Raw genomic sequence first — 25083 nt, forward strand, 5'->3', positions numbered from 1 at the left:
GTGTTGTTATTAGTTCATATACTGCACAAAACTGTGATAGATGATGCTATAATACTGGCTTTAAACAACTGTAGAAGTTTTACGTTTTTACTGAAGAAATGCAGGTGTTGTTCTTTGTTGATGGAGTATTCCATGTGAAGGAGTTATTGATGTGAGTTCCAACTTCCAAGGTCTTTGAACTCTGTTATGGTGATGGGATCGCCATCGATGTGAATAATAGGGAATGTATAGGGCTTGTATAAGTTGTGTTGTTTCTCAGATCCAAGAAGTCTATGATTATTTATTTCACTGGTTTTGGCCAGGAGGTTACAGTATATTCTTTGCACCAGCTGCGTGCCTGGCTGATCACAGTGTACAGTACAGTACTAGGTCTCTGTGTCACCTCATAGCTTTTAACCGCTTTGACCATTCCATTATTTTAAATCTTTAGCTGTTGAAAAATAGCAGATCTACAAGCTCATAGCGTGGCACAGAGTGCCGCACTACGAGCTTATACTGTAGGTCTGCTATTTTCGATAAATCGTGAAAATGTGTGCAAATCTTTGAAAATATATTCTTTCACAGTGAATGTTTTTAACTAAAATATTTTCTTCTGGGGGGTCCCTGGAACAACATATTTTCAGATGGAGGTCCGTGGCCAAATGCAGATAATTCTGGGGTCCTTGACATGAAATTGTTTGAGAACCAATGACATAGAAACAGGTTTTTCAGAAAAAAAAATTAGAAGACATTTGTAGAATCCAGAGATTGTTAATTATAATAACTGTACTCCATGGAACTGTCCAGTGTTTCCCTTAGCCAGAATCCCATAGTGTGGGGGGAGCTTTCACGCATGCATGCTCGTGCACGCGCGCGCTGCGTGCACGACATTTTTGTAATTTATTTTTGCTGTCTTTGGCGGTTATTTGCCACACACCTTCAGCTGTGTTTACTCGTCACATCGTCACCCAGCCATAATTGGATTTTAGCATCCTTTTTAGACTAGAATATTATATAGAATAGCCGATGTTAATAGCCTACCTTTACAGGGGTTACATGATCAGCAGCATTCCTGACTGACTGTCTAAGTAAAAGTGGCCACAATTCATGTTTTCTGTCCAATAATGTTCCTTTTGGAAGACATTCCAAGAATTAGCCTCCAGAATTATGTTGGGATGTGAATAATATTGTTGCTATACGAAAGAAGACCAGCTTTATGCATAGTGTGTTACTGTAGTAATTCAGCCACCCGTAATTTACCAAATTATGAGCAGTTGTCTTCACTAGGGGCGGCGGTGCCTCAGGGGTAGAGTGGCCGGATGGTATCTATGTAAAGGTGTATGAATGTGTGTGTGAACAGGTGAATGTAATACACAATCTATGTAAAGGTGTATGAATGTGTGTGTGAACAGGTGAATGTAATACACAATCTATGTAAAGGTGTATGAATGTGTGTGTGAACAGGTGAATGTAATACACAATCTATGTAAAGGTGTATGAATGTGTGTGTGAATGGGTGAATGTAACACAAATAATCTATGTAAAGGTGTATGAATGTGTGTGTGAACAGGTGAATGTAATACACAATCTATGTAAAGGTGTATGAATGTGTGTGTGAACAGGTGAATGTAATACACAATCTATGTAAAGGTGTATGAATGTGTGTGTGAACAGGTGAACGTAATACACAATCTATGTAAAGGTGTATGAATGTGTGTGTGAATGGGTGAATGTAACACAAATAATCTATGTAAAGGTGTGTGAATGTGTGTATGAATGGGTGAATATAATACACAATCTATGTAAAGGTGTATGAATGTGTGTGTGAATGGGTGAATGTAATACACAGTCTATGTAAAGCGCCTTGGATAAAGGCGCTATATAAATGCACCATTTACCACTTTCTATTCTTTCTCACGTGCCATTTCCCTGCAGTTTAATAGTAAACCACAGAGTGGTGCTGTTTAGCTGTAGGAAGATCCATGATGAGGCGAGATTGCCCTACTCTCTGCAGTGTGTGTGTGTGAGTGTGTGTGTGTGTGTGTGTAAGTGAGTTTGTGTTTCTGTGTGATAATAGGAGCTGCCGATTCATTTGCCTCCCTATCCACAGCAGTGCCCTAATGGGATAGCAGCGGGGGCCCAGGGCAATGGGAAATAATGCATTTGTCCCAAAATTAAGAGTGAATAAACAGGCAGGAGGAAATTAACCCATTTTGGACTGATGTCGATTAAAAAAAAGGCTTCTAAATCCTAATAGTTTTCTGAAAACCCCATGTTTCTGTGTCAGTTGTGCTCAACCTTTTTCATGTCAAGGACCCCCAGAATTATCTCTATTGGGCCACGGACCCCCATCTCAAAATATGTTGTTCCAGGGACCCCCTAGAAGCAAAGATTTTAGTTAAAAATGTTTTCTCTGAAATATATATATTCAAAGATTTGCACCACATTTTCACAACTTTTCAAAAATAGCAGACCTACAAGCTCAGATCTGCTATGTTTCAATAGCTAAAGTATAACGTAACGCTTAAAACACCAAAAGGGGTTTCCCGCCCAAGATGGATTAAGAGGAAAATAATCTCTTTTACTATTAAAGAGCAGGGGGGGGCGAGGAGGAGATCCAGGGGCTTTTCCATTCCCCACCGGTGGGCTCGCCCGCTCGCTGCATGCGATGTGAATCTAACACATGATGAGTCACTTGGGGAGATGTTATTTGCCAGCAGCCGGTAATTCATCACCGCAGCCTGCTCGGAGTGAGTGGGATCGATCTTTTAAGCCCTGGTACAAATCCACCGCGATGCCAGGCGGCGTACCGTTCCTCCAAGCAAGCAGACAAGATGGATGCCACCCAGCGACTGGATGATGCCTCTCGCTCTGCATCCACGTCACTCCCTCCTCGACGGCCTGGCTCAAGTTGTTTAAAGGGGTTTACAGATACAAATAATAATGGCATGAATATGACCCCATACTCATCTTATTTTTATGATGTTTGGGAGACAAGGAACACTTGTCTGGCGATTTTATGAGGGTAATATGTGTTTTTAGATATTTTAGTATTTCAAACTAAGTGTCTGTGATGTCATGGACTACAATTCCCATAATACTTTGGTGCACTGCTCCTGCTTGGAGGGCTGTCGTACTGAGACAACATGTAGTCCAGGAAGGAAGTGAGCCCAGTGTCCATGACATCACTGGCACTTTGAAATACTGAAATATCTAAAAACACATATTACCCACATAAAACCCCACAGGAAAGTGTTTCTTGTCTCCCAAACATCATTAAAATAAGATCTGGTTGCAAAAGGGGTGAAGTGACCCTTTAATGGCAATGTGGTGCTGCTCGTGTTTGCGTGTGGCGTGCTATCGTGAATCATGACACGTCGTGTGTGTGTGTGTGTGTGTGTGTGCGCGTGTGTGTGTGTGCGCGCATTGTGCAGGCTTTGGGAAGACAGCAGACACAGGAGAGAGATGAAGCCGTCAAGGCCAGACTGCTGAGGTCAGAGCAAGATAAAACCAAGGTATGTTTGATTACATCTTTTGCTATGGTACCAACATCAATACAGCATCGAATTGTGGACAAAATCTTATCCAACGACAACATATTCTTATAGTTTTGGGTCTGGCGGGCTAAATTAAATCTCATCCAATGGTGGTCCGTGGCTAAAATGCTGAATGAATAATGGACCTTGATATGAAAGGGGTTGAAAACAACTGCACTGGAGAGAGTTGCGTTGATGCAGTCTCTGCTCCTCAGATGGAACAGGAGCTGGACAGAACCAGGCGACTGCTGGAACAGACAAAGGACAGCAGGGAGTCCCTCGAACAGCAGGTGTGTGTGTGTGTGTGTGTGTGTGTGTGTGTGGTGTGTATTATGGCATACATAAATAACACCCGTCTTGTCAAGCGGGTTTAACTCATCAAGACCTGAGACCAGATTCTACAAAGGTCTTCTAAATCATGACCGTTTTTATGTTTCTATATCAGTGGTTCTCAAACTATTTCATGTCAAGGACCCCGGAAATTACAATGTCAATAGCAAAAGTATAAAATAATGGTTAAAGTAGTTAAAAGAGGTCTTAAATGAAATTATTTTCATCCCGGTAGGCTCTCTGTCTTAACAGGCCATCTTCCTAGTATAGTGAATTATCCAATTCACAGCTAGAAAGGCACGTAACTTAAGGCTATATTTATGAGATGCTTTCTCCATCTCGCTAACGGCCACTTCCATCATGAGGCCACACCCATTTCAATCATACCCATTGATTATGAATGACCCAATACTGATCAATGATTATAATAAGCCTCACTTCACGGCTGCCATCTAAATCCCGTTTCAGTTGATGGTGGTGCTGGTTTTATTATTTCAAATCTATTTTAACCCGTCTAGATCATCATTAATTAACCCTTTAATCAATACCCAAACAATCATACTGATATTATAGCTATACAGAAAACACACGTCTACACACCGTATGAACGTCAACAGTCTGCAGTGCCTCTTCGGTTAATCTTTGCTTTGGCAACAATTGTGTTGTGACAATTAAGCTTGACCTTGACCCTCACGCAGGCAGGTTGCATAATAACCCTACCGCTCATATGACACACGTACATTCCTTAAAATACCTTTGGCTGATGTTTGCATTACAGTGCGTAGGAGCATGTATTGTGACCTCTCAGTCTTGAATACAAGCTTTTGCATGTAATCTGTGCCAAACACTAGTTCTCCTCAAAACTCCCACAGATCCTGATTGGCAGCTCTGTGACCCCCTTTCCACCGGTTGGTTCCCAATGGGAACCGGTTCAGTTCTTTTTGGTTCTTAGTCCATGAGCCAGAGCTCCTAAATTGGTGGGAAAAACTAAACCTATATTAAATTGTTTATAGGATCAATACAAGTAAATTAATACATGATAACCCTTCCACAGTAGTAGCTTTTTCATATTTTCATTATTTTGCATATTTTCCTACATAATGCCTGATGATGGTGATAACAATCTAATATAGCCATATAGGTATGGTTTTGCCCACTCAATTCATAATTAACGTTCCAATGTTGGAGCTCTGGCTCCAACCAAACAGAACTGAACCGGTTCCCATTGGCAACCAACCGGTGGAAAAGGGGCCTGTGTGTCCCCAAAGATGAGAGCCTCATACGCAGGCCATTGACCAAAACGAACGCTCGTCAAAGCAACTGGAAACCGCGCACACACGTTTGTTTCAACCCTTCTGTGCGCACGGTTTCATTGTTTGCTAAAGAATAATGGGTCCCTGTGCGGGGGTCGTTGTAATAATGGGTCCCTGTGCGGGGGTCGTTGCCTCCTAGGTGGAGGACATGCGCGGGGAGCTCCTGAGGACGGGGAAGGAGACCGCGGAGCTCCGGCGGAGCCAGCAGGACCTCCAGCGGGAGATCAGCCAGCTGTCGGCGCCTCCTCCCCGCCCCCCGTACGCCGACAGGGAGGACAGGGGCAGGCCAGGAGTAGGGCCAGGTAGGTACCGTGTTGAGAGCTGGGTCTGTCTGGGGCAGGAAGGTGTGGGGTGTACAAGGCTGAAAGAAAGAGTGGTGGATAAAGGGGGGACTGCCCAATGTGACCATAGATCCGAAGTCCCGTTAGTCCGAACATGCGGAAAGGTTGGCGAACATGCGCTGCTGGTTGGGGAACATGCGCTGCTCCCGTGCTTGCGGTTATGTTTAGGGTTAGGGTTAGAGATAGGGTTAGTAATTTCGAAACAATGACATGTTACCGATAAAGGAGATGGGAGAGAGGGGATAGAGATTCTGTAAAGGCAGAGGCAGAGATCATAGAGAAGAGAGGAATGAGCGGTGCAAATGTACAAAAGAGGGGTGGAAAGAAAGAGTGAGAGCCTGGTTATGGGAAAAGGAATTGGCATGGTGTAAAGTAGAGATCGATCGATATTCACTTCTCTCTGTCTCTTTTTATTTTTAACAAAATAACAGACAGAACAACGGTAATTGGTGGTCTCAGAGTCTCGGAGGCCCTCATTTTTTCCAGTCAGTGAAAATATGTTTTGTTTTGTTCAGCCTTACTATAGAATCACAATAAACCCCAGTACGATAAAACCACATGAAACCGGTACGCCACAGTAAACCACAAACAACCATTAAAAAAATAATTAACAATACAATCCATTAACACAATTTTTACATACGACGCATGAGGCCGTCATAAGGATTAGAAAAAATTTGTGCCTTGGACGTGTCTGTACGTCCTAGCGCATCCTCAATGATACGGGGCGAGATAAGAATATTCAGAATTTTTCCTATTTTTTTTTTTTGGCATTTCGCTTTTCACTTGCCGTACGCTAACGCTCTGTGCAATTATTAGCTTGTCATTGACTCGCATGTTAGCGCGGCGGAAAGAATGACTCGTATCTCCTAATCCAGGGCGCTCTCCGTGGTGATGAATGGATCGATATGCTGGCGCTTCATTTCTGCTCCTCATCCGTCTCTCCCGCAAAATATGAACGCTTTTTGGATCATATATCGTATAAATTAAAACGATCGGGATGTTAGGTCAACTCTGTCAAGTCAACTTTTTTAGGAAAGTGTTTCCGGTTCATGGCTTTCAGAGTAAAAGCGATCAGACAACTCCGGCACCCCAGAGCTCCTATTTTGATGCACTTCCGGCACTAAAAGTGTTTAACACTAGAAGGTCTGAGAGGTCATTTTGACAGTTTTTTTTATTATTTTGAAGTTGATTATCTTTGCCCATGAAGCTTTCAAAAGGTTCCCCTTCCATGAGCATCATCCATCACCATTCTATCATCTCAGAAAATCTTGACATCTGAAAAAAATTCTAAATGTGAATTTAAGCACATGCAAATTTAGCTGATTTTACTTCAGACCTAGTTAAGAGTCAATTCTTGAGTGACAAGAAACGAATTCCAAAGTCATTTCAAAATGATTTCTTATCATTTCAAAGCGGATACAAAGCCTTTTGTTTCGTATAAGTGAGTGGTAGACGGAGTCATGGTGAGAGATTAATTGTGCTATGCAACAACGATGAGACAAAGGGAAAAGAGAACTCGGATAAAAGTAGGGGAAAATTATCACGAAAACCTTGTCTTTCAGTATACCAGTCTAGTATAGTGGAGAGTACCGCTGTCAACTTCAGGGCATTTCAGAGATACAATTTTATATAATTGTTCACGTCCTGGTGATGTGGTAGGCTGAATTTCCTGAATTAAATAAGAGTAAGTAATAATTAAATAATTATAATAATAAAAGAAAAAAAGCTTTACATAATATCCTCTGAGCCTAAATTGTTCACATACTGTAGGCATTATGGGATTACGATATGTGTAATTGTCTATTGTCTTATCATCATAGATCGTTCGGACCTGGAAAAAGAAGTTGCAGAGCTTCGAGGGGAGCTGCGCAAGGCCTCAGTTCTCGGCGAGGTGGAAGAACTGAAACGCACTCTTGAGCGCAGTGAGAAGGAGAGGATTCAACTGTGCACTCGCCTTGAGGTGAGGCTGCTTAATGGCTGCTTAAAAACCTTGAAAGTGAAATATACCTTTAACTACTTAAACCAGCATCCGCATTGTGGGGAAAGCTTTTGCTGAAAATAGCCGCTCGAAAGCTTACAACGCGCCGCAGCGCGACAATAACAGAAAACATAAAAGACACTAGCATGGAGCCGTTACTTACTTATTGCGAACGTAGTGAACACTAACTATGAGACCCTGCAGATCATGTCTGTCTGTGTCTGTCCCGCTGTGACACCACCCGCCCGCCACCAGAGGGCGCAGCTGTAGCACACACACACACACACACACACACACACACACACACACACACACACACACACACACACAAACAACCACACACACACACACACACAGTAGAAAACTTACAAAAATTACTAACTAAAAAGAAAAAAAAAGTACGTAATTTATTCTAATTGTTGTTATTGCAATTTACGAGCTGCGTTCGCTTCCCACGTTTGCACGTCTTACTTGTATACTGTATGTATATCGGTCAAAACATGGGTAAACAGTGTTCTAGGTCCGACATTGCTGATGCCCCAGCACAGCGCCACTCAATAATAATTGTCTTCTACACAAGGGACACGGTGCCAGAATCATAAAGACCATACCACCATTATTAATTTGCATGTACGAGGAATTTGACTTGGTGTACGTTGGAAATCAGGTCTTCACAGGAGTCAAGCAGAACATTATTATACATTATGAAACACTGTACAGGTGCAGCACCAGATAGCAGATCAGAGGCCGAACAGCAAGTCTGTTATACTGCACGCACGCACGTCGCACGCACGCACGCACGCACGCACGCACGCACGCACGCACGCACTCGCTCACACACACAACTGTCACTTTAACGAGACGTTTCAATAAAGCGTGACCTCGTCAAGTAGGGGCACCCAAGGCTACGGTGCATATCAATGAAGCACTCTGTAGAAATGACGATGCTGTAAGGGCTGGCATTCACAGTCTGTGATTTCACTTTCTCAGAGAGAGGAGTGTGTTTTTGGTTAAAGTCCCACACTGACTCCACTCGTTTATGAGTAGGTACGGTAACATCTGGGATGTCTCGTATGATTTTATATTGAGATCTAAACAGATGTCAGCAATGTCAGCTGTTTTTGTAATTTTTCTTATTTCTTTTTAGGTTTTCTGAGCTCTATTGCACCCCAAAAACCTGGACTTTGAACATTCAGTAGATTTTGTGGTCTAGGCTTTTCTGAATAATTAGGCTCAAACAAGATTGGCCTTGTCCACAAATCCCATATATGACAATTTGCCAGCAGATGTCACTGATTTTGCCTGCAGCTCAAAAGGCTTCAGAACACACAGAGAAAACCCCCAGACCACAGAACATCCACTGAATGTTCAAAGTTCAGGTTGTTTGTTTGTAATTGAGGTCATAAAACCTAAAAGAAAAAGAAAAAATAAATGAAAATGAATGTCATTTTGCCTTTAAATCAAACTGAAGACTTAAGGCCTGTTCATAGTCCAGTTTTCGGTGAAGAGGTGACCACCGAAACGGTGTTTAGTAAAAACAGAGAGGTGTGTTGTGTGAGCGGTGACCACGTGGTGACCACGTGGTTTCCGGTGGTCATCAAACTGGTCTATGAAATTTGAATAGGCCTTTACTGTGAGTCAAACTGTAGACTTCAAAGTGACTGATTTCTAAAGGCTGTTAAATTGTATTGACGTTCCTCCTCCTGATACTGTCGGAGTGCCTGGGACTTAACTAATTTTTTCAGTTCTGACCGTGGTTTTCTTGTGGACTGTGTGACTAATCCGGCACAACTTTTCAAAGCACTTTTCTCAGAAAACCCGAATGAAAACTTTGCGTATAAACAGCAGCAGAGATAATTGTCACGGGGGTTCAGGACAAAAGAGGTGTTACAAATTATTCATGGCCGCTCGAGCTCCGCAGCCCCCACAGTGATGACGTCACTGAACAGCAGCCATTATCCTCCTGACTTGGCGCTACGCTGCTTTGTGACGTCACCAAACAGCAGCCATATCCTCCTGACATGGCGCTACGCTGCTTTGTGTCTCTGTGTTTGTCCTGCCTCACTCCCTCCACACCATCTGCAGTATACATCTACATGCAGTGGTGGGAAAAAAGCACTCAGTTGCTTTACTTAAGTAAAAGTATCAATACTGCAATGTAGAACTATACGCCGTTACAAGTACCAGATTTCAAAATGTACTTTAGTAAAAGCACAAAAGTATTGGGCTATTGGCATAAAAATGTACATTAAAGTACCACAAGTAGAAAGTATACTCGCAGAATGTCCCATTTTAGAGTTTTCAAATGTATAAAACTATTTTGAAAATAGCAGATCTACAAGAACACAATGCGTCACATCGTGACACATTGTCACTCCCAGTCTGCCCCCTATCCTTTTATAACTCTATGGTTCTGTATCTCAGGAGCTGACCTCTGACCTGACCAGGCGGGAGCAGCAACAGCTGCGCATGCTGGAGCAGTTGAAGGACATACAGGTATTATTATATACACGTTTTAGGCATCCAATGTGTTTTAATCTGACATCTTTCCTGGTTTGTGTGTCTGTCTGCGTGCAGCTAGTCTTAGAAATGGCTGGACTGATCAGCGTGAATGTTTGAATCATCCTTTGTTTATTTAATTCAGTCAATGTGTCCACATTCAAGCGTGGGTTTTTTTGCACTGTAACTGACAGTAGGTAATCATTTGAGTATAAGTTGTTTACACATTTTATAGCTGGCAGCAGATGGTGGTTTGTGCCATTGTTTCATTGTAGCTGTATAGAATGTGGAACTAACAATAACAGCAACATGGTAGAGATTGCTGAATCATGCAAGCACCGCCAGGCTTTCAGCAGTACCTGCACCCAATTGTGGATGTGCTTTAATACGCCCATTAGTTCATTTTAACCCGATTAGGACTGAGACCAGATTCTACAAAATGTCCTCTAAATCCTAAATCCTGTTTTCTGAAAACACCCATGTTTCTATGTCAGTGGTTCTCAAACTATTTCATGTCAAGGACCCCCAGAATTATATGTAATTGGCCGCCGACCCCCATCTCAAAATATGTTGTTCCAGGGACCCCCCAGAAGCAAAGATTTGAGTTAAAGCGTTCACTGTGAAAGAATATATATTCAAAGATTTGCACACATTTTCACGATTTCTTTCAGAGTATAAATTAATGGTCAAAAGTGGTTAAAAGCTAAAGCAACACAGATGTGTTCCCATCCTTAATTGGTTAATACGCCCATTAGTTAATTTTAAACCAGTAGAAACATTCTTAGAAACAAATCTTTCGTGATTTGGCTTTCAGAAATTACGTGATTTGGCAGCCTAGTCTATGGACTTTTAATGTTTGGGGAAAATAAAGTGAAGTGTCATACATCATTCATCATACATAATCACATTCCGGTCAATCACAATTGGCGTCTTCACTTTTCTGCCCTCAACTGGTGTTGGTGGACATCGTTTTGTGTGTGTTTGTGTATCCCTCCAGGCTATGGGATCAGATCAAAGTACGTAACTACGCATCAAGAGTTTGACAGTTTTGTCCAAGTATGGAGCTCCACACTGATATCATCAATATGACATCAGTCTTGCTCAAATATGGAGTTCTTTGCACAGCGTTTGTTCCGCGTACCACTATAAATGGAAGGAAGTGCATCAGCACCACATTCCTATTAGTGGTTTTGGAGGTTCTGAGCTTATCACTCCTGATGTATCACGTGACCTCAAAAGACTTAATCCATTCTGACCTGAGATCAGATTCATATGAGTTTTCCACTGGACACACACTGGTCTGATTAACCCATTCTGACCTGAGATCAGATTCTAAAAATGTCAGTCGCTCTTCGATTTAAAAAAAATAGCAGACCTACAAGCTCGTATCGCGCCACTCGGTGGCGCGATATGAGCTTGTAGATCTGCTATTTTTCAATAGCTAAAGCATGACATGATGCCGACACCAAAATGGGTGCCCGGTCAGAATGGGTTAAATCAAGAGAGGCCTCAAGTCACGAGTCATTGGCATTGAAGTCCAAGTCGAGTTCAAGTATTTTTGTCTATTTGAAGTTTAAAGTCATCAAATTTGTGACTTGAGTCTCAAGTCCAAGTCTGTACAGTAGTAGGACCACATTTGTTTAGAGGTGATCAATCAACTTCTTCCTTTGTCTGACATGCTACACTGGACGGTGCATTTGGAAGGAGGCCCTGAGAAATTCGTATTTATATGTATTCGGGGGCGTGGAGCACAAGGACAACATTGGAGTGTTTGACACAGAGACCAACCTCTGGCTGAGAATGCCTTCTCCACAGCTTCTTCCAGAAGGATGCAGGAGTAATTTGGCCTTTGTCTACAATGGAGAGGTGTACATACTTGGTGGCAGGAGCTTCGACAACTTGTTGTACCTCGATGATATGTGGAAATTCAATCCTGAGACGACCTCCTGGATGAAGGTTGACCCCAAGGGGGACCACCCGTGTAGAATAGCTTGGACCTACTGTTGCATGGTGGAAGATCGTATCGTTCTCTTGGAATAATTCAAAGACGGACTAGGTCGCCGGTGCTCCAATATGTACGTCTTAGATTTCAGTCAGAATTTGGAGACCTTATGCAAGCTAGCAGTTATTCAGCATGGTCTGGAGCAGTTGGAACTCCCACACAACATCAGGTGTCCGTATCCCCTGAATGCCCAATGGCCAATGCCCATGCATAGAGATTTCTGTATATGTCCGTGTCCCTTTATGGCCATTTGGATAATTCTGTATCCGTCTGTGATTGATGTATTCTCAAATTGTGTTCTGTCAGAGTAGGAATTATGTCCATATATGGAGTTCCATGTCAGGTATGCCCGAGTATGAAGTCTAGGCTAGTCTATGACATCATATTGATGCCATCAGTGTGCTCTATATATCAAGCTTAGAGAAGGAAAGGAAATGGTTGGACAGGAACACAGTTTAGAATCAAGGAGATCAACACAGAGACGAAAAGCCAGAGACAGAAGATACAAAGAAACGCAATACGATAAGATCAAGATAGAGATGCTAAACTGGTCCGTGCCTCTGAAAAGACGACTACAGAAATCCCAATGCTTCTGGGGTTGTTCTGCTGGTCCAGTGGAGAACAAGGTGTATTCCTTTGGCGGGATCTTCTATGACGGGAAGACCTACACCAACAAGGATCAGATTGATGTTCACGTCTTCAACACAGTGACTTTGTGCTGGAGGACATTGCCCCCAGAGACAACTGGAAGAGAAGAATGTTCTCTTGGTGTTCCCTCCATGCACAATAGACACACAGCTGTACTGATAGATGATATCATCTACATCTGGGGAGGGATAGTCAATTGTAAGACAACACGTGGTGCCAACAACTGGTTGTTCACCACGGGGGACTATGACAACATTCTTTATGCATTTGATGTCGACACCCACAGATGGTTCCAGCCTAACGTATCTGGAACTGTTCCAGAAGCGAGGGCTGGCCACTCAGCCTGTGTCTTAGGAAAGGTCATGTTTATCCATGGAGGATACAAGCATGATCCTGGAGACATCTACAAGTTGGACACCACTACACTGATCTGGGCTTTAATTGACACTAATGGCACTCCACCGCCCTTTTCAGCAAACCACTCTGCCACCTTCATTGGAACAAAGATGTTTGTATTTGGGGGCTCAGAGCACCAGGACAACAATATCAGAGTGTTTGACACAGAGTGCAACAACTGGCTGAGCACACCTTCTGCACTGCTTGTTCCAGAACAACGTCACGGTCATGCAGCTTTTTCCTACAACGGAGAGCTGTATATATTTGTTGGCTATGAGTCTGACACTAAACTGAAACGGCAGTTCAATGATATGTGGAAATTAAATTCCACAACCTTCTCCTGGACGAAGGTTGTGCCCAAGGGAAAAGGCCCAGATCAGTTGTGTAAAACATGCTGTTGCATTATTGTGGGAGATCGCGTCATCTACTTTGGATCAAACCTCATCTTACTTATCTTACACTTAAGTCCTAGTCTGAAGACGCTAGGAAAACTAGCTGTTATCCATAACGGTCTGGAGCAGACTGGACTCCCACACAACATCAGGTGGGAACTGGCAGCCATGATAACAAAAAAACATTGCTTGGTGTCTCTCCCTGGATCTCTTCCCCATTGGTCCTGTCTCTCTCTACTGTCTACTGTCAATATAGGTATAAAAAAGGCCCTAAATCTGTTCCAGTGGATGTTGAAGATGACGCATACGTTCGGATACGCATACGGACTTATGATCAAAACATGATGATGTTATGTCCTTCCTTGAATTTGAGTACATGTGGCAGGTTCTCTCAGGTCTAGTGGTGTTTTAGGTTCTAGAGCAGTATTTTTCTTTTCTTTTTGTATTTATTTATTCAGCACAGTATAAAAACAATACAATAAACATACAAATATAAAAAGGGGAAAGTGCTAGGCTGAGGCTAAAAGCCCAAGGGGCTTATACGACGCCTCTACCTATGTAAGACACAATGGAACATTGTACAAGAAATAGAATTTCCAAAATACATGATTGCAGTACATAAAAACAAATAAGTAGTCTGCCGAACTTCCGGGTGTAGTTTGGCTCCCATGAAAGCATCCATGAAAGTGTCATGGCGCAGCCCAGTCACGTGACCATGTCCTTTCCTTCTCTAAGCTTCCTTGCTACAGTATGTATATGGGGACATGTTTTCTCTATATTCTTTGAGGGGCGCAAGCCTCTCCAACGTCAGTAACATCATGTGGCAGCCCTCACTTCACACACGCTAGCTCCTCGTGTGATACTGTATGTAAGCAACTAAGAATGTCAATGCAGGATGTGATCAGACTCTCAGCTGGAAGAACAGTCCATCGACAACCACATAGAGATGGATGTTTAGTGGAGTGGCAGTGTATAAACTCCTCGTTACCAAGACAAATGCATAGCTGAGAGTTCAGTGATTCAGTGGTACTGGTCTACAGAGAGAGGGAAAATAAGTCACTTTTTAATGGTAGCATGAGTCATCCTTTACAACCAAGAGAACAAGACCGGTCCTGAATTCTGTTATGCTGTTGGTGGTAACATTTAAAAAAAAACTATCTTTAATTGGTTAGAGCAAGGAAAGAAGCCAGTGGAAATAACTCTGATCTGATCTGAGTGATCTCCTCTATCCTGATGGGAATGGTCTGTGACGTTAGCACCAGTGATCTCCTCTATCCTGATGTGAATGGTCTGTGACGTTAGCACCAGTGATCTCCTCTATCCTGATGGGAATGGTCTGTGACGTTAGCACCAGTGATCTCCTCTATCCTGATGGGAATGGTCTGTGACGTTAGCACCAGTGATCTCCTCTATCCTGATGGGAATGGTCTGTGACGTGGTTAGCACCAGTGATTTCGTCAACTACCGGTAATACTATGACAAAACATGTTCGTCGACTACATTTTTTCACTGACGAAAACTAAATGGAATCTAAATGAAAACTAAGATGACTAAAACTAAGACTAAATACTGTATATGGACAATTTCGTCAACAAATAACAACTAGACTAAAATGTCAGGATGCGACTAGTGGACAAGAGATCCGGAGATCGGCTATTTTCAGCAAGTGTAAAATTGTCATTAATTCCGAACTTTTACTTGTAACAGAGTATTTCTATATTGCAGTATTGCTACTTTTACTTAAGTAAAATAAAAAAAAGAGTACCTGTTCCACCACTGACCCCTAGGTACAAACTCCTCCCATTGCCCTTGACCAATAAGGTACTGGCATTCCAACTGGAGTGGGTCCCAGGACACTACACCGGTGGCTGCTCACTGCGCCCGACTAGTTTAGGATGGGTCAAATAAACGCAGAGGACACATTTCGACAAGGGTATATCAAAGAATGTATAAAAACACCCACAGGACATGAGGAGGGGGGTCACTGGATGATGTGAATCGTATGCCGTGGCCTTCACGGTCTCTAGACCTCTCAACTATGCTATGCTTTAGCTATTGAAAAATAGCAGATCTACAAGCTGAAGCTTGTAGGTCTGCTATTTTTGAAAAATCGAAGCCAGCTGATCACCTATGGGAGAATTTACTGCAGGACCTATACAGTATGTACAGTAGTGTGGACAGTGCTCTGCCCCACCATTATCATTTTAGCCCATTCTGACCTGAGATCAGATTCTAAAAATGTCTTTTGCATCCTGACAGTTTTCTGAAAAAGCTATGTTTATATGTCAGTCGTTCTTCGATTTTTCAAAAATAGCAGATCTGCTATTTTTCAATAGCTAAAGCATAACATAATGCTAACACCAAAAGGGGTTCTCTGTATTCACGCGGATCCCGTGGGATTCCCGCGGGATGGGATTCAAATCTGTATTAATCCCGGGATCGGGATAGGAACGGGAATGACATCAATTAGCCTCATAATATCACCACAGGTGAACTGTTCCTGGTGCCACATCTTTTGAATTAAAACGGCATGAAACACGGAAATCTAAAAAGAACACAAAAGCCATTGCCTTTCCTAATGACTAACTTATATTAATAAAAGCAAGACAGAAAAAACAAACGATGATATGATATGAACTTTATTTGTATAGCGCTTTTCAAAACATAGTTCCAAAGTGCTACACAGAACGAGATTAAAAACAACAAGAAAGACACAGTAACAAAATTATAATGGCACACAAAACAATAGCAAGCATGTATGTACTAATGTGCTAATTAAGTAGTTAAAAAACACTCTGTATAAAGGTGGGTTTTCAGACGAGACTTAAATAGGGGGACGGATGGGGCTACCCTAATGTGCACTGGCAGTGCGTTCCACAGTCTGGAAACAAACAACGGGAGTGGTAGTAATTTTGAGTGTGAGCGGGATGGGATCGGGAGTCATTCGACATTAAGGAGTGGGATGGTATAGGATTTGTTTTGTTTTACTCTTGCCCACTCCTGTGTCAGTCTTTAGTGCACACACATCCGTGGCCCAGGTGCAAGACAAGCAGAAGTATCACTGACATCACAGCATCACCCCCAGTGTGCAGACTCTATTTTCTTTTGCACACTTTGTACTATAGCAACCCTCTAGTTGCCGACACACCTTTCTTCCAGACTTAGCCTTGACATTCTGACTTGTGTTTTTCCCTACTACACTCACACACATTCACGTCAATATGCACACAGAATAACTCTTCCTACTTCCTCGCCGCTTCCCTACTTTCTTCTACTCCATTTAGTGTGCAGTGGTTCTCAAACCTTTTAATTTCAAGGACCCACATAACTATGTACAAATGGAACCAAATGGACCTGTAAAGGTGGTTGCACACCGGCCGCGTTATTCGGAAAACCGATGGAGAAACGCCGCTTAAAAATCAGATTTCGCGCCCTGTGTGTGTGTGGAGACCTTAACTCTCAGAGTTACACACCCATACAGGGCCATTTGAGACCTTAACTCTCAGAGTTACACACCCATACAGGGCCATTTGAAACCGCCTCAAGGACACTTTGCTAGTGCTGCTATTATCAGAGCCACAATAGCAGCACCTTCCCTGACTGTTTGACCAGAATGGAACAGACGGTACATTTTAACAGCGGGCAGCCTGGCGTAATTTCCGGAAGTGCGTTGTGTGTCTATGGGACCCGGCAACTTCTGGCTATAGTCGAAAAGTGGGCGGAGGAACGTCGTTCAAAAACATTTTATCTTTTCGACGACATTGTATCAATGAATGTGTTGCGTTGATTGCCCTCCACGCAGAACGGTGATACGTTTACATTACATACGGTAATGACAGCAGGAACGCCCACTAGGAGATTTTTATCGCCGCTGTTCGGCCGCTGTTAAAAACATAGGGAGAGCCTTCATTAGTATTGGTGGTAACACCTGTGAACGAAGGAAGTACGGGAGGGCGGGGGGGGGGGGGGGGGTGCCCAAGTTACTTCCATAATGGCGTGTATGCATAGAGCCCATACCAAAGAGATGCTATATAAAGAGGCGACAGTCCTCAAATATTTGGAATCACCACTAGATGGCGGAGCGGTAGTGCTGCCGGCATCACTCCAATATGGCGCAACCTCAAACACGCACGTAAACATGCACGGTCGCGCGTGCACGTGCATACATGCATGCGCACATGTGCACCCTTACATTCTGAATGAATATATTACTAATTTCTTCTTTGATCCATTCATAAATATGATACATAAATTGGATAGGATTAAAAACAAGTTCTTGTTTTGTACAGCGTGACTTTTTTAATGTTTTTTTTGAAGCAACTGGAAGTTACTTCATCACTCCAATATGGTGGAGGCACTTGGTCGCTGGTTGTTACTATGGGACTTAACGCATTTTGGGGCGGGGAACCCCTTTTGTTGTTGGCATTATGCTATGCTTTAGCTATTGAAAAATAGCAGATCTACAAGCTCATAGCGCGAGCTTGTAGGTCTGCTATTTTTGAAAAATCGAAGAACGACTGACAGTTTTCAGAAAACTGTCAGGATGTAGAAGACATTTTTAGGATCCGATCTAATGGGAGTGTCTCCTTTTCACATAGAATCTCTTTGCCCACACTGTGTGTTGCGTCTCCTCAGGGCCGAGGCCAGACGGAGAGGAGCGACACGGAGACGTTGCTCCAGGAGAGCGCCCGGAGCCGGGAGGAGCTGAAGAGCAGAGCCCAGGAGGCGGTGCGCCAGTGGAGAGCCAAGTGTAGGAGGCTGCAGAAGGAGCTGGACGAGGCCAGGACACAGGCCCAGGAACACACCGACAAGGCCTCGCAGGTCAGCCGGGTGCCATGGCTGGATTTACTACTGTTAAACCAATTTTGATCAGATTCTAAAAATGTCTACATCCTGACAGTTTTCTGAAAAAGCTATGTTTCTATGTCAGTCGTTCTTCGATTTTTTCAAAATTAGCAGACCCACAAGCTCGTAGCGCGCCACTCGGTGGCGCGCTATGAGCTTGTAGATCTGCTATTTTTCAATAGCTAAAGCATAACATAATGCTAACAACAAAACGGGTTCCCGCCCAAAATGGGTTAATACTAATACAACTTTATTTGTATAGCACCTTTCATGACATGAAATGCAGCTCAAAGTGCTTTGCAGAGTAACGGAGAAAAAAAAGCAAGGCATAAAACATTAAAATAATAGCAGTAATGCAATACAGTGAGGAGCTTGTAGATCTGCTATGTTTGAATAGTATAAGTATAAAATAATGGTCAGTGTTTAAAATCTAAAATTAGTCTGACGCGGATGCTTTTCCCGATCTTTATTGGTCGACACCAGAGCGCGCACACAGTGTGTGTGAGAGCGGTATATCGACCAGACACTGAATGCTGAGCTAGAAACCTATGCTAGGCTTGTTTGGATAGGAGGATCGCTCATGTTTGTGTTGGAAAAACACAATGATGTGTGTGAATAATATTCCAGTGCCCGAGGTGGGGTTGGCGAAAGGGCCTTTCTGTGTGGAGTTTGCATGTTCCCCCCGTGTCCCCTAGGGTAGGTACCCTCACAAAAAACATGCCGTAATCCTGGTCTCTAAACTGCCTCCCCCTGGCCAGCCGGGGCGCCTGATGGAGGGAAAGGAACTGGTTGGAACAACGTGTTCCTTCCACGCACTACGTCCAACCAGGGAAACTCCCCCCTATCAGGTGGAAAGGAGCAACTTGGACACTCAGGCATGAAGGAAGCATGAGTTCAAGTCCGTTGCTCTCCCCATGTCCCCCATATATGGGGACTAGGTTGGCGGAGGGTGTGTAGAGCCCAGGATCACATTAGATAATTGGGGGTGAAAAATGGGTTACAAAATCGTGGGCTAAAAATTATTAAAAAAAAGAAAAACACAATGATCCATTGTTCCATGTTCCATTTAGCCGTGATTATATCAGGAATATTGTCACTGTGGAACGAGGCCTCAGCAAATCGCCATCCAGGATTGAAACAAGACGTTTTATTATTAAGACTATTCATCCTGTGGGTTTTCAGTGTTTTTCTTTTTTAATGTTTGCTCACAAATCCAACCAGTGCTTATTAGCACGGATACACAGTTCCAGGTTGATCTCAAGACAGGGTATTGCTGTAGAGCATATTCATGCGTACATACGTGCATTTAGTATACTTCGAGGGACACCAGCGCTGTACCCCCAAGCATTCACTACAGCCCCTCTAGGATTTAGTTTTCTTGCTTGATTGTAGAATTTATAATTTTACGATTTAATTGTATAATTATCTGCTCACTTAAGTTAGCAGTTTTCTCATTCTATACCAACCTATCCATCTACGCTCTATGGTAATTATCAGAACTCTTACTCAAGTGTTGTCCTTGGGTGAGCGATAATGAGCGCATAGTGCCGCGCTACACCTCTTAATACTATTTTAACACATTGTCATATGTAGTGCGCGCTAACTTGATAATTAATCATCCTCCGCCTATTAGTATTATTCATTATTTTGAAAGTCACCTCCCAGTGAGTCACCTCCAAAATCACAGTCAGCAATCAGACAGACATACGTACTCCCACCTGGGTGGCGCACACACGCATGCGTACGCACACACACACACACACGCACGCACACACGCACGAGTGTGCGCCAGACGACCGTGATGCAAATTAATAGCCCAAAAAAAAAAATCATTTCTGCGTCGCTTAATGAATTAAGAGGGAGAATTAAGTGCTCAATTAAATGATTAGGGACCGGGCTCTGACAAAGTCTTTCTGCAGATTCCAGTCATAAGGCTGAGCATTAGGACCAATCTGCCTGCTTGCAGGCCCCCAAATCGTTGTCCCTTATCGTAGAGCTGAGCGCTGGCGTTCTCCTATCAGCACATGTCTGCCCGCCTGCAGCATAACCCATTAAGACCGGAGCATTCTACAAATGCCGTCTGAATCGGTAGTTCTCACACTTTCACGATTTTTAAAAAAATGTTCAAAGATAGGCACGCCGTGAGCTTGTACGTCTGCTTGTACATCTGCCAGCGCAAACAAATCTAAACTGAAGCAGATTCTTTCCTGGTTATAATGGGATAATGTGGCTCTCCAATGCGCTCTCTCTCTCTCTCTGTCTCTCTCTATCTCTCTCTCTCTTCTCCTTCTTTCCCAGCTTTGTCTCTCAGTCATTGTCTCTTTGTCTAGCTGTGTCTTTCACCCGCGTCTGTTAGACAGCCCGCGGAAGCCACACGTGTGTCTTAACCGGCCACGTACTGTATGTCAGACTAACGGGACATTGGACTAACGCATGCCCCCTCCCCCTCATTCTTGGCTCTGTCTTTTTCCTCTCTCCGTCTCCATCTCTCTCACTCGTCTCTCTACCTGGCCTCTCTTTCTGTCCCAACTCTGTCTCTTTCCGTTTCCCTCCCCGTCTTTTTCCCTCATTGCTATTTTCTCTCCCCCCGCCTTCTCCAGGTGTCCAGGGAGAGGGAGAGCTCCCAGGCCCACCTGAAGTCTCTGAGTCAGCAGAGCGAGGTGTCCCGCAGGGAGCTGACCGAGGTCCTGGGCCGTTTGGCCCAGCGCGAGGACGAGGTCCACCGCAAGGACGTGGAGCTGTCGGAGACGCGCCAGCGACACCTGTCCCTGGAGCAGGAGATCCGGGAGGTGAGCTGTTTGAGCCGCTCACAAAAACACCAACATAAGTCATAGATGTGACCTCCAGTGCTTCTTTAAAGTCCAGCTGCAGTGGCTCTTTTGCAACCTTTATTACGACGTTTTCTTGTGAAACCGTGTCTGGTGTTGTCTCAGTGTGTCACAGTCTGCACTGACCGTCCCATCCCCCTCGGGCTATGGGATGAACGGGATCTAAACGGAGCTGCTTTCTTGTGTTCACGCCGTGAGGAGAATGGAGAGTCAGAGAGGCCATGACGAAACAATGTTTGCATTGCTTGTTTGCAATTTAGTCCTTTTCAGGGTTCCTACTGTCATGATATTCATGAAAAGGTTTTGAATTTATCAAGGAAAAATAGTTGGCTATGCATTGTTTTTGGCTATTGATTTTGTTAATAAAAAAGCCTAATCTGTACCAGTATCAGACTGATGGGCGTGCGCTGGCACTTTGGCATGGGGGGGTCAGATCAACATGGAATGAATTCTGTACTGGCCATATAAGGAGCATGTCTTGAGTGTACAGGGTTTGATGGGGTCAGATCAACAGACCTATCAACAGACCAATGTCAGAACAGGTGACGTCAGCTCCATACAGTATATGGAGATCTATAAGGGTGGTAGCGGGGACATTCTCTTGAGTGTACAGGGCTTGGCCCAGGTAGGGCCAGGCCTTAATTGGCATTCCCTGGCCATAATGACGGCTCCGCTCGTCGGTAGTCTCCTCTGTGAGAGTGTGGCTGGCCAGACGACAGCTCAAAGGATTCTGCTTAGTGTAGCTTTAAATGGTCTGACGTTGTTGAACTGGAAAGTCAAACGGCCAAAGACACAAAGTTTATTTTGGGACTTTCTTCGCCTGCCTTCTGTGACGATATCTTGCATTTCATGGTCTACTACCCTTTATATCCACGATGTCAGGGGTGGGCAACCTTTATTATCAAAAGGCACCTTTTTTTTTTTCAATTTAGTGAATGCCATGATACACACACAACTGCATTAGTTCAAATCAAGGAGTTTGAGCAAGAAAAATGGGCAGTGGCGAAAGTAACTAAATACATTTACTTAAGTACTGTACTTTTTTAGGTATTTCTACTTTACTTGAGTATTTCAATTTGCCAGTACTTTTACTTATACTCCACTACATCTCAGGGGCAAATATTGTACTTTTACTCCACTACATTTATTTGAAAACTTTAGTTAGATTTAGATTATTATTACAAAACATATAGTAACCACTTCAGCCATATATACATTTTGGCCATTTGAAAATAGCCGATGCGATGCAATGTGAGCTTGTAGATCTGCTATTTGCAAAATATTTTTATACATTTGAAAACATAATTTAACTACATTTTGATGTCAATAGTAAAAAAAATATTCCAGACTTCTAACGGAGTATTTCTATATTGCAGTATTGATTCTTTTACTTAACCCATTTTGGGCGGGAATCCCTTTTGGTGTTAGCATTATGCTATGCTTTAGCTATTGAAAAATAGCAGATCTACAAGCTCATAGCGCGCTACGAGCTTGTAGGTCTGCTATTTTTTTAATCTGATCTCAGGTCAAAATGGGTTAAGTAAAACATTTGAGTACTTTTGCCACCACCTAAAACGGGATAGCTAGAATCCCTCCCTGGTGCATTCATTGGCTGCTCTCATGCATACAACAGCTCTCTAGATTAGCCTAAACAGAAAAAAAGCCCTCCCTCTTTGACAGAAACGATCAATGATTGTAAAATAACCGATACAGGATGTTGTTGTGATTCTGGATGTATTTATCTCAGTCATTGTGTAAACAGAACAGACCACATTTACACGTGTACATTACGCAAGGCTGTCCATATTTATAGCCCTCAATGAATCACACGCACAATCGCGTCGAGTTACTTCAGATGATTATGAACCTGTCAGCCAGTATAATGTGGCCATTGTGAGCCTGTAATTCTATGAGCAACAGGCACACACGCTGGAAACAGGATGTCTCTGGGAGAGGATAATTGCATCTGAGACGGGCCTAAATGTCTGTTGGATTATTCTGTAACGTTGCTCAACAATGGTTGTTCAGATGCTGAAGTGAATAGACGGATGGGCGATGGGAGGGAGGGTCGGTAGCCAAATTCATAATAATTCTAAGGGGTGCTTTACATGAAAAGGTTTGAGCACCTCTGATAAAGTTTTTCAGAAAACTGTCAGGATTTAGAAGAAGACATCTTATTAATCAGGGTTAAAACAGCAGACGGGGCCCGCCCCCGAACGGTGACAATCCTATCAATTAGTCGAGTGGAGAGATCAATTACAGTTCATATTACGTCAACTTTTTATATTGTATACTTTAGGCCTTTCAAAATTATTACATACCGGTAATTGTCTAATACAATTATCTTTGCATAATGGTCATCATGTGTTCAATGTGTCTTCAATGCATGAGGAGTGAGCAGGGCGCTTCTTGTCTTGTCTTCACCTGACAGGGCCGAGTTTACCCGGTAGGACAGTCACGTAGCGCGTGGAAGGAACACGTTATTCCAACCAGTTCCTTTCCCCTCCATCAGACCAGGATTACTGCATGTTTTTTTGTGAGGGTACCTACCCTAGGGGACACGGGGAGAACATGCAAACCCCACACAGAAAGGCCCTTTCGCCAACCCCGCCCAAGGTGTGGGCACTGATGACGCGGAGGAGGGAACACGCCCACAGTGCCCCTGGCCGGAATCGAACCCAGGACCTTCTAGCTGTGAGGCAACACCTCTACCGACTGTGCCACCGTGCCCCTCGTCATCGAATCGTTAATATGTTGATTTATTTTTTTAATATTTTCATACATTTTGTAGCAAACAGCTTGCTTGTAGTGAACGTGAACTTGTGAGCTTGTAGATCAGCTATTTCCACGATTTGTGTTTTTTAAAGTTGTATATTTAGGTCATTTGTCATATCTTCAAAGCCTAAAAGCTAAACAGAAAAGTATTTTATATGAATAGGTTCCAGTGTTTCCAATGACAAAAACACAATTAAATTGCTTATCGCAATTGTTTGTGTGACAATTAATCGTCACGTACAGTAGAATTTACATAATCGTGACAGCCCCAGTCTTATTTAAAAATATGAAATAGCAACTTTCTCTTCCTTTCTCGCATTGTTCGCTTGCTCTTAGCTATCCCCTCCGTATCTCCCTCGCACAGACAGATGCATGTGGTGAAAAAATAAAGAGAGAGAGAGAGAGAGAGAGAGAGAGAGAGAGTGAGAGAGAGTTAGAGAGACCGAGAGACATGTGTATAACATTACAATGGCACATTAGTGTGTTTTTAATTGAGTGCTGCCATGGTTCAAAAAATATGTGAAGGGCAGTCCTGGGGATCATTGAACGCGGGCCTCCGGGTCTTCAAGAGCTTCTGACTAAACACAAAATAATGACCAACATTACATTGGATCCATTGGGACACACAGCTTGTTTTTCTTACATTTTCCTGAAAGGTAACGGTGTTCATACAAGGTTGCAGTTGACAGCGATGCGTCTACGTGCTGGTTTATGTAGTGATTGGTCTTTCAAACTGCCTCACTGCCAGCTAGGGGACAGACAACAGCAGCTAGTTCTGTGTATTTATGTACAGCAACGGAAAGCTACATTCATTCACACGATGGGCCTTAGGATTTGGTACAGTATAATCGCTAATAGTTGTCATCGTACAGATGGATAATAAGATCTAAACAAGAGCAGATGAAGCAGCCTGTCATGACAGAAGAGTGTGTGTGTGTGTGTGTGTGTGTGTGTGTGTGTGTGTGTGTGTGTGTGTGTGTGTGTGTGTGTGTGTGTGTGTGTGTGTGTGTGTGTGTGTGTGTGTGTGTGTGTGTGTGTGTGTGTGTGTGTGTGTGTGTGTGCGTGTGCGTGCGTGCGTGCGTGCGTGCGTGCGTACGCACGTGCAGGGATGGCTGATACTGTATATCCTGTGCATCGATATGCTTGATGCACATGTGTGTTATCACACCCATCTCATATTCTAATTAGTTTAACTCAGGCCATGTGTGACAGATTAAA

The 25083-nt window shown here is 43.3% G+C and overlaps 1 protein-coding gene across 1 annotated transcript in view; it reads left to right on the plus strand.

Annotated features, from left to right (window-relative positions):
• cep128 (centrosomal protein 128) overlaps positions 1–25083 on the plus strand; it is a 76173-nt gene that overhangs the window by 11956 nt on the left and 39134 nt on the right. The window contains exons 9-15 of the mRNA XM_083790734.1: positions 3414–3494; positions 3731–3805; positions 5298–5460; positions 7323–7462; positions 9905–9976; positions 18053–18238; positions 20863–21051. Coding sequence (XP_083646860.1) covers positions 3414–3494; positions 3731–3805; positions 5298–5460; positions 7323–7462; positions 9905–9976; positions 18053–18238; positions 20863–21051 — 906 coding nt within the window. The remainder of the gene's footprint in view (positions 1–3413; positions 3495–3730; positions 3806–5297; positions 5461–7322; positions 7463–9904; positions 9977–18052; positions 18239–20862; positions 21052–25083) is intronic.

The sequence above is a fragment of the Protomyctophum parallelum genome (assembly GCF_964188405.1).
Source record: "Protomyctophum parallelum genome assembly, chromosome: 19".
In the NCBI taxonomy this organism is placed as follows: Eukaryota; Metazoa; Chordata; class Actinopteri; order Myctophiformes; family Myctophidae; genus Protomyctophum; species Protomyctophum parallelum.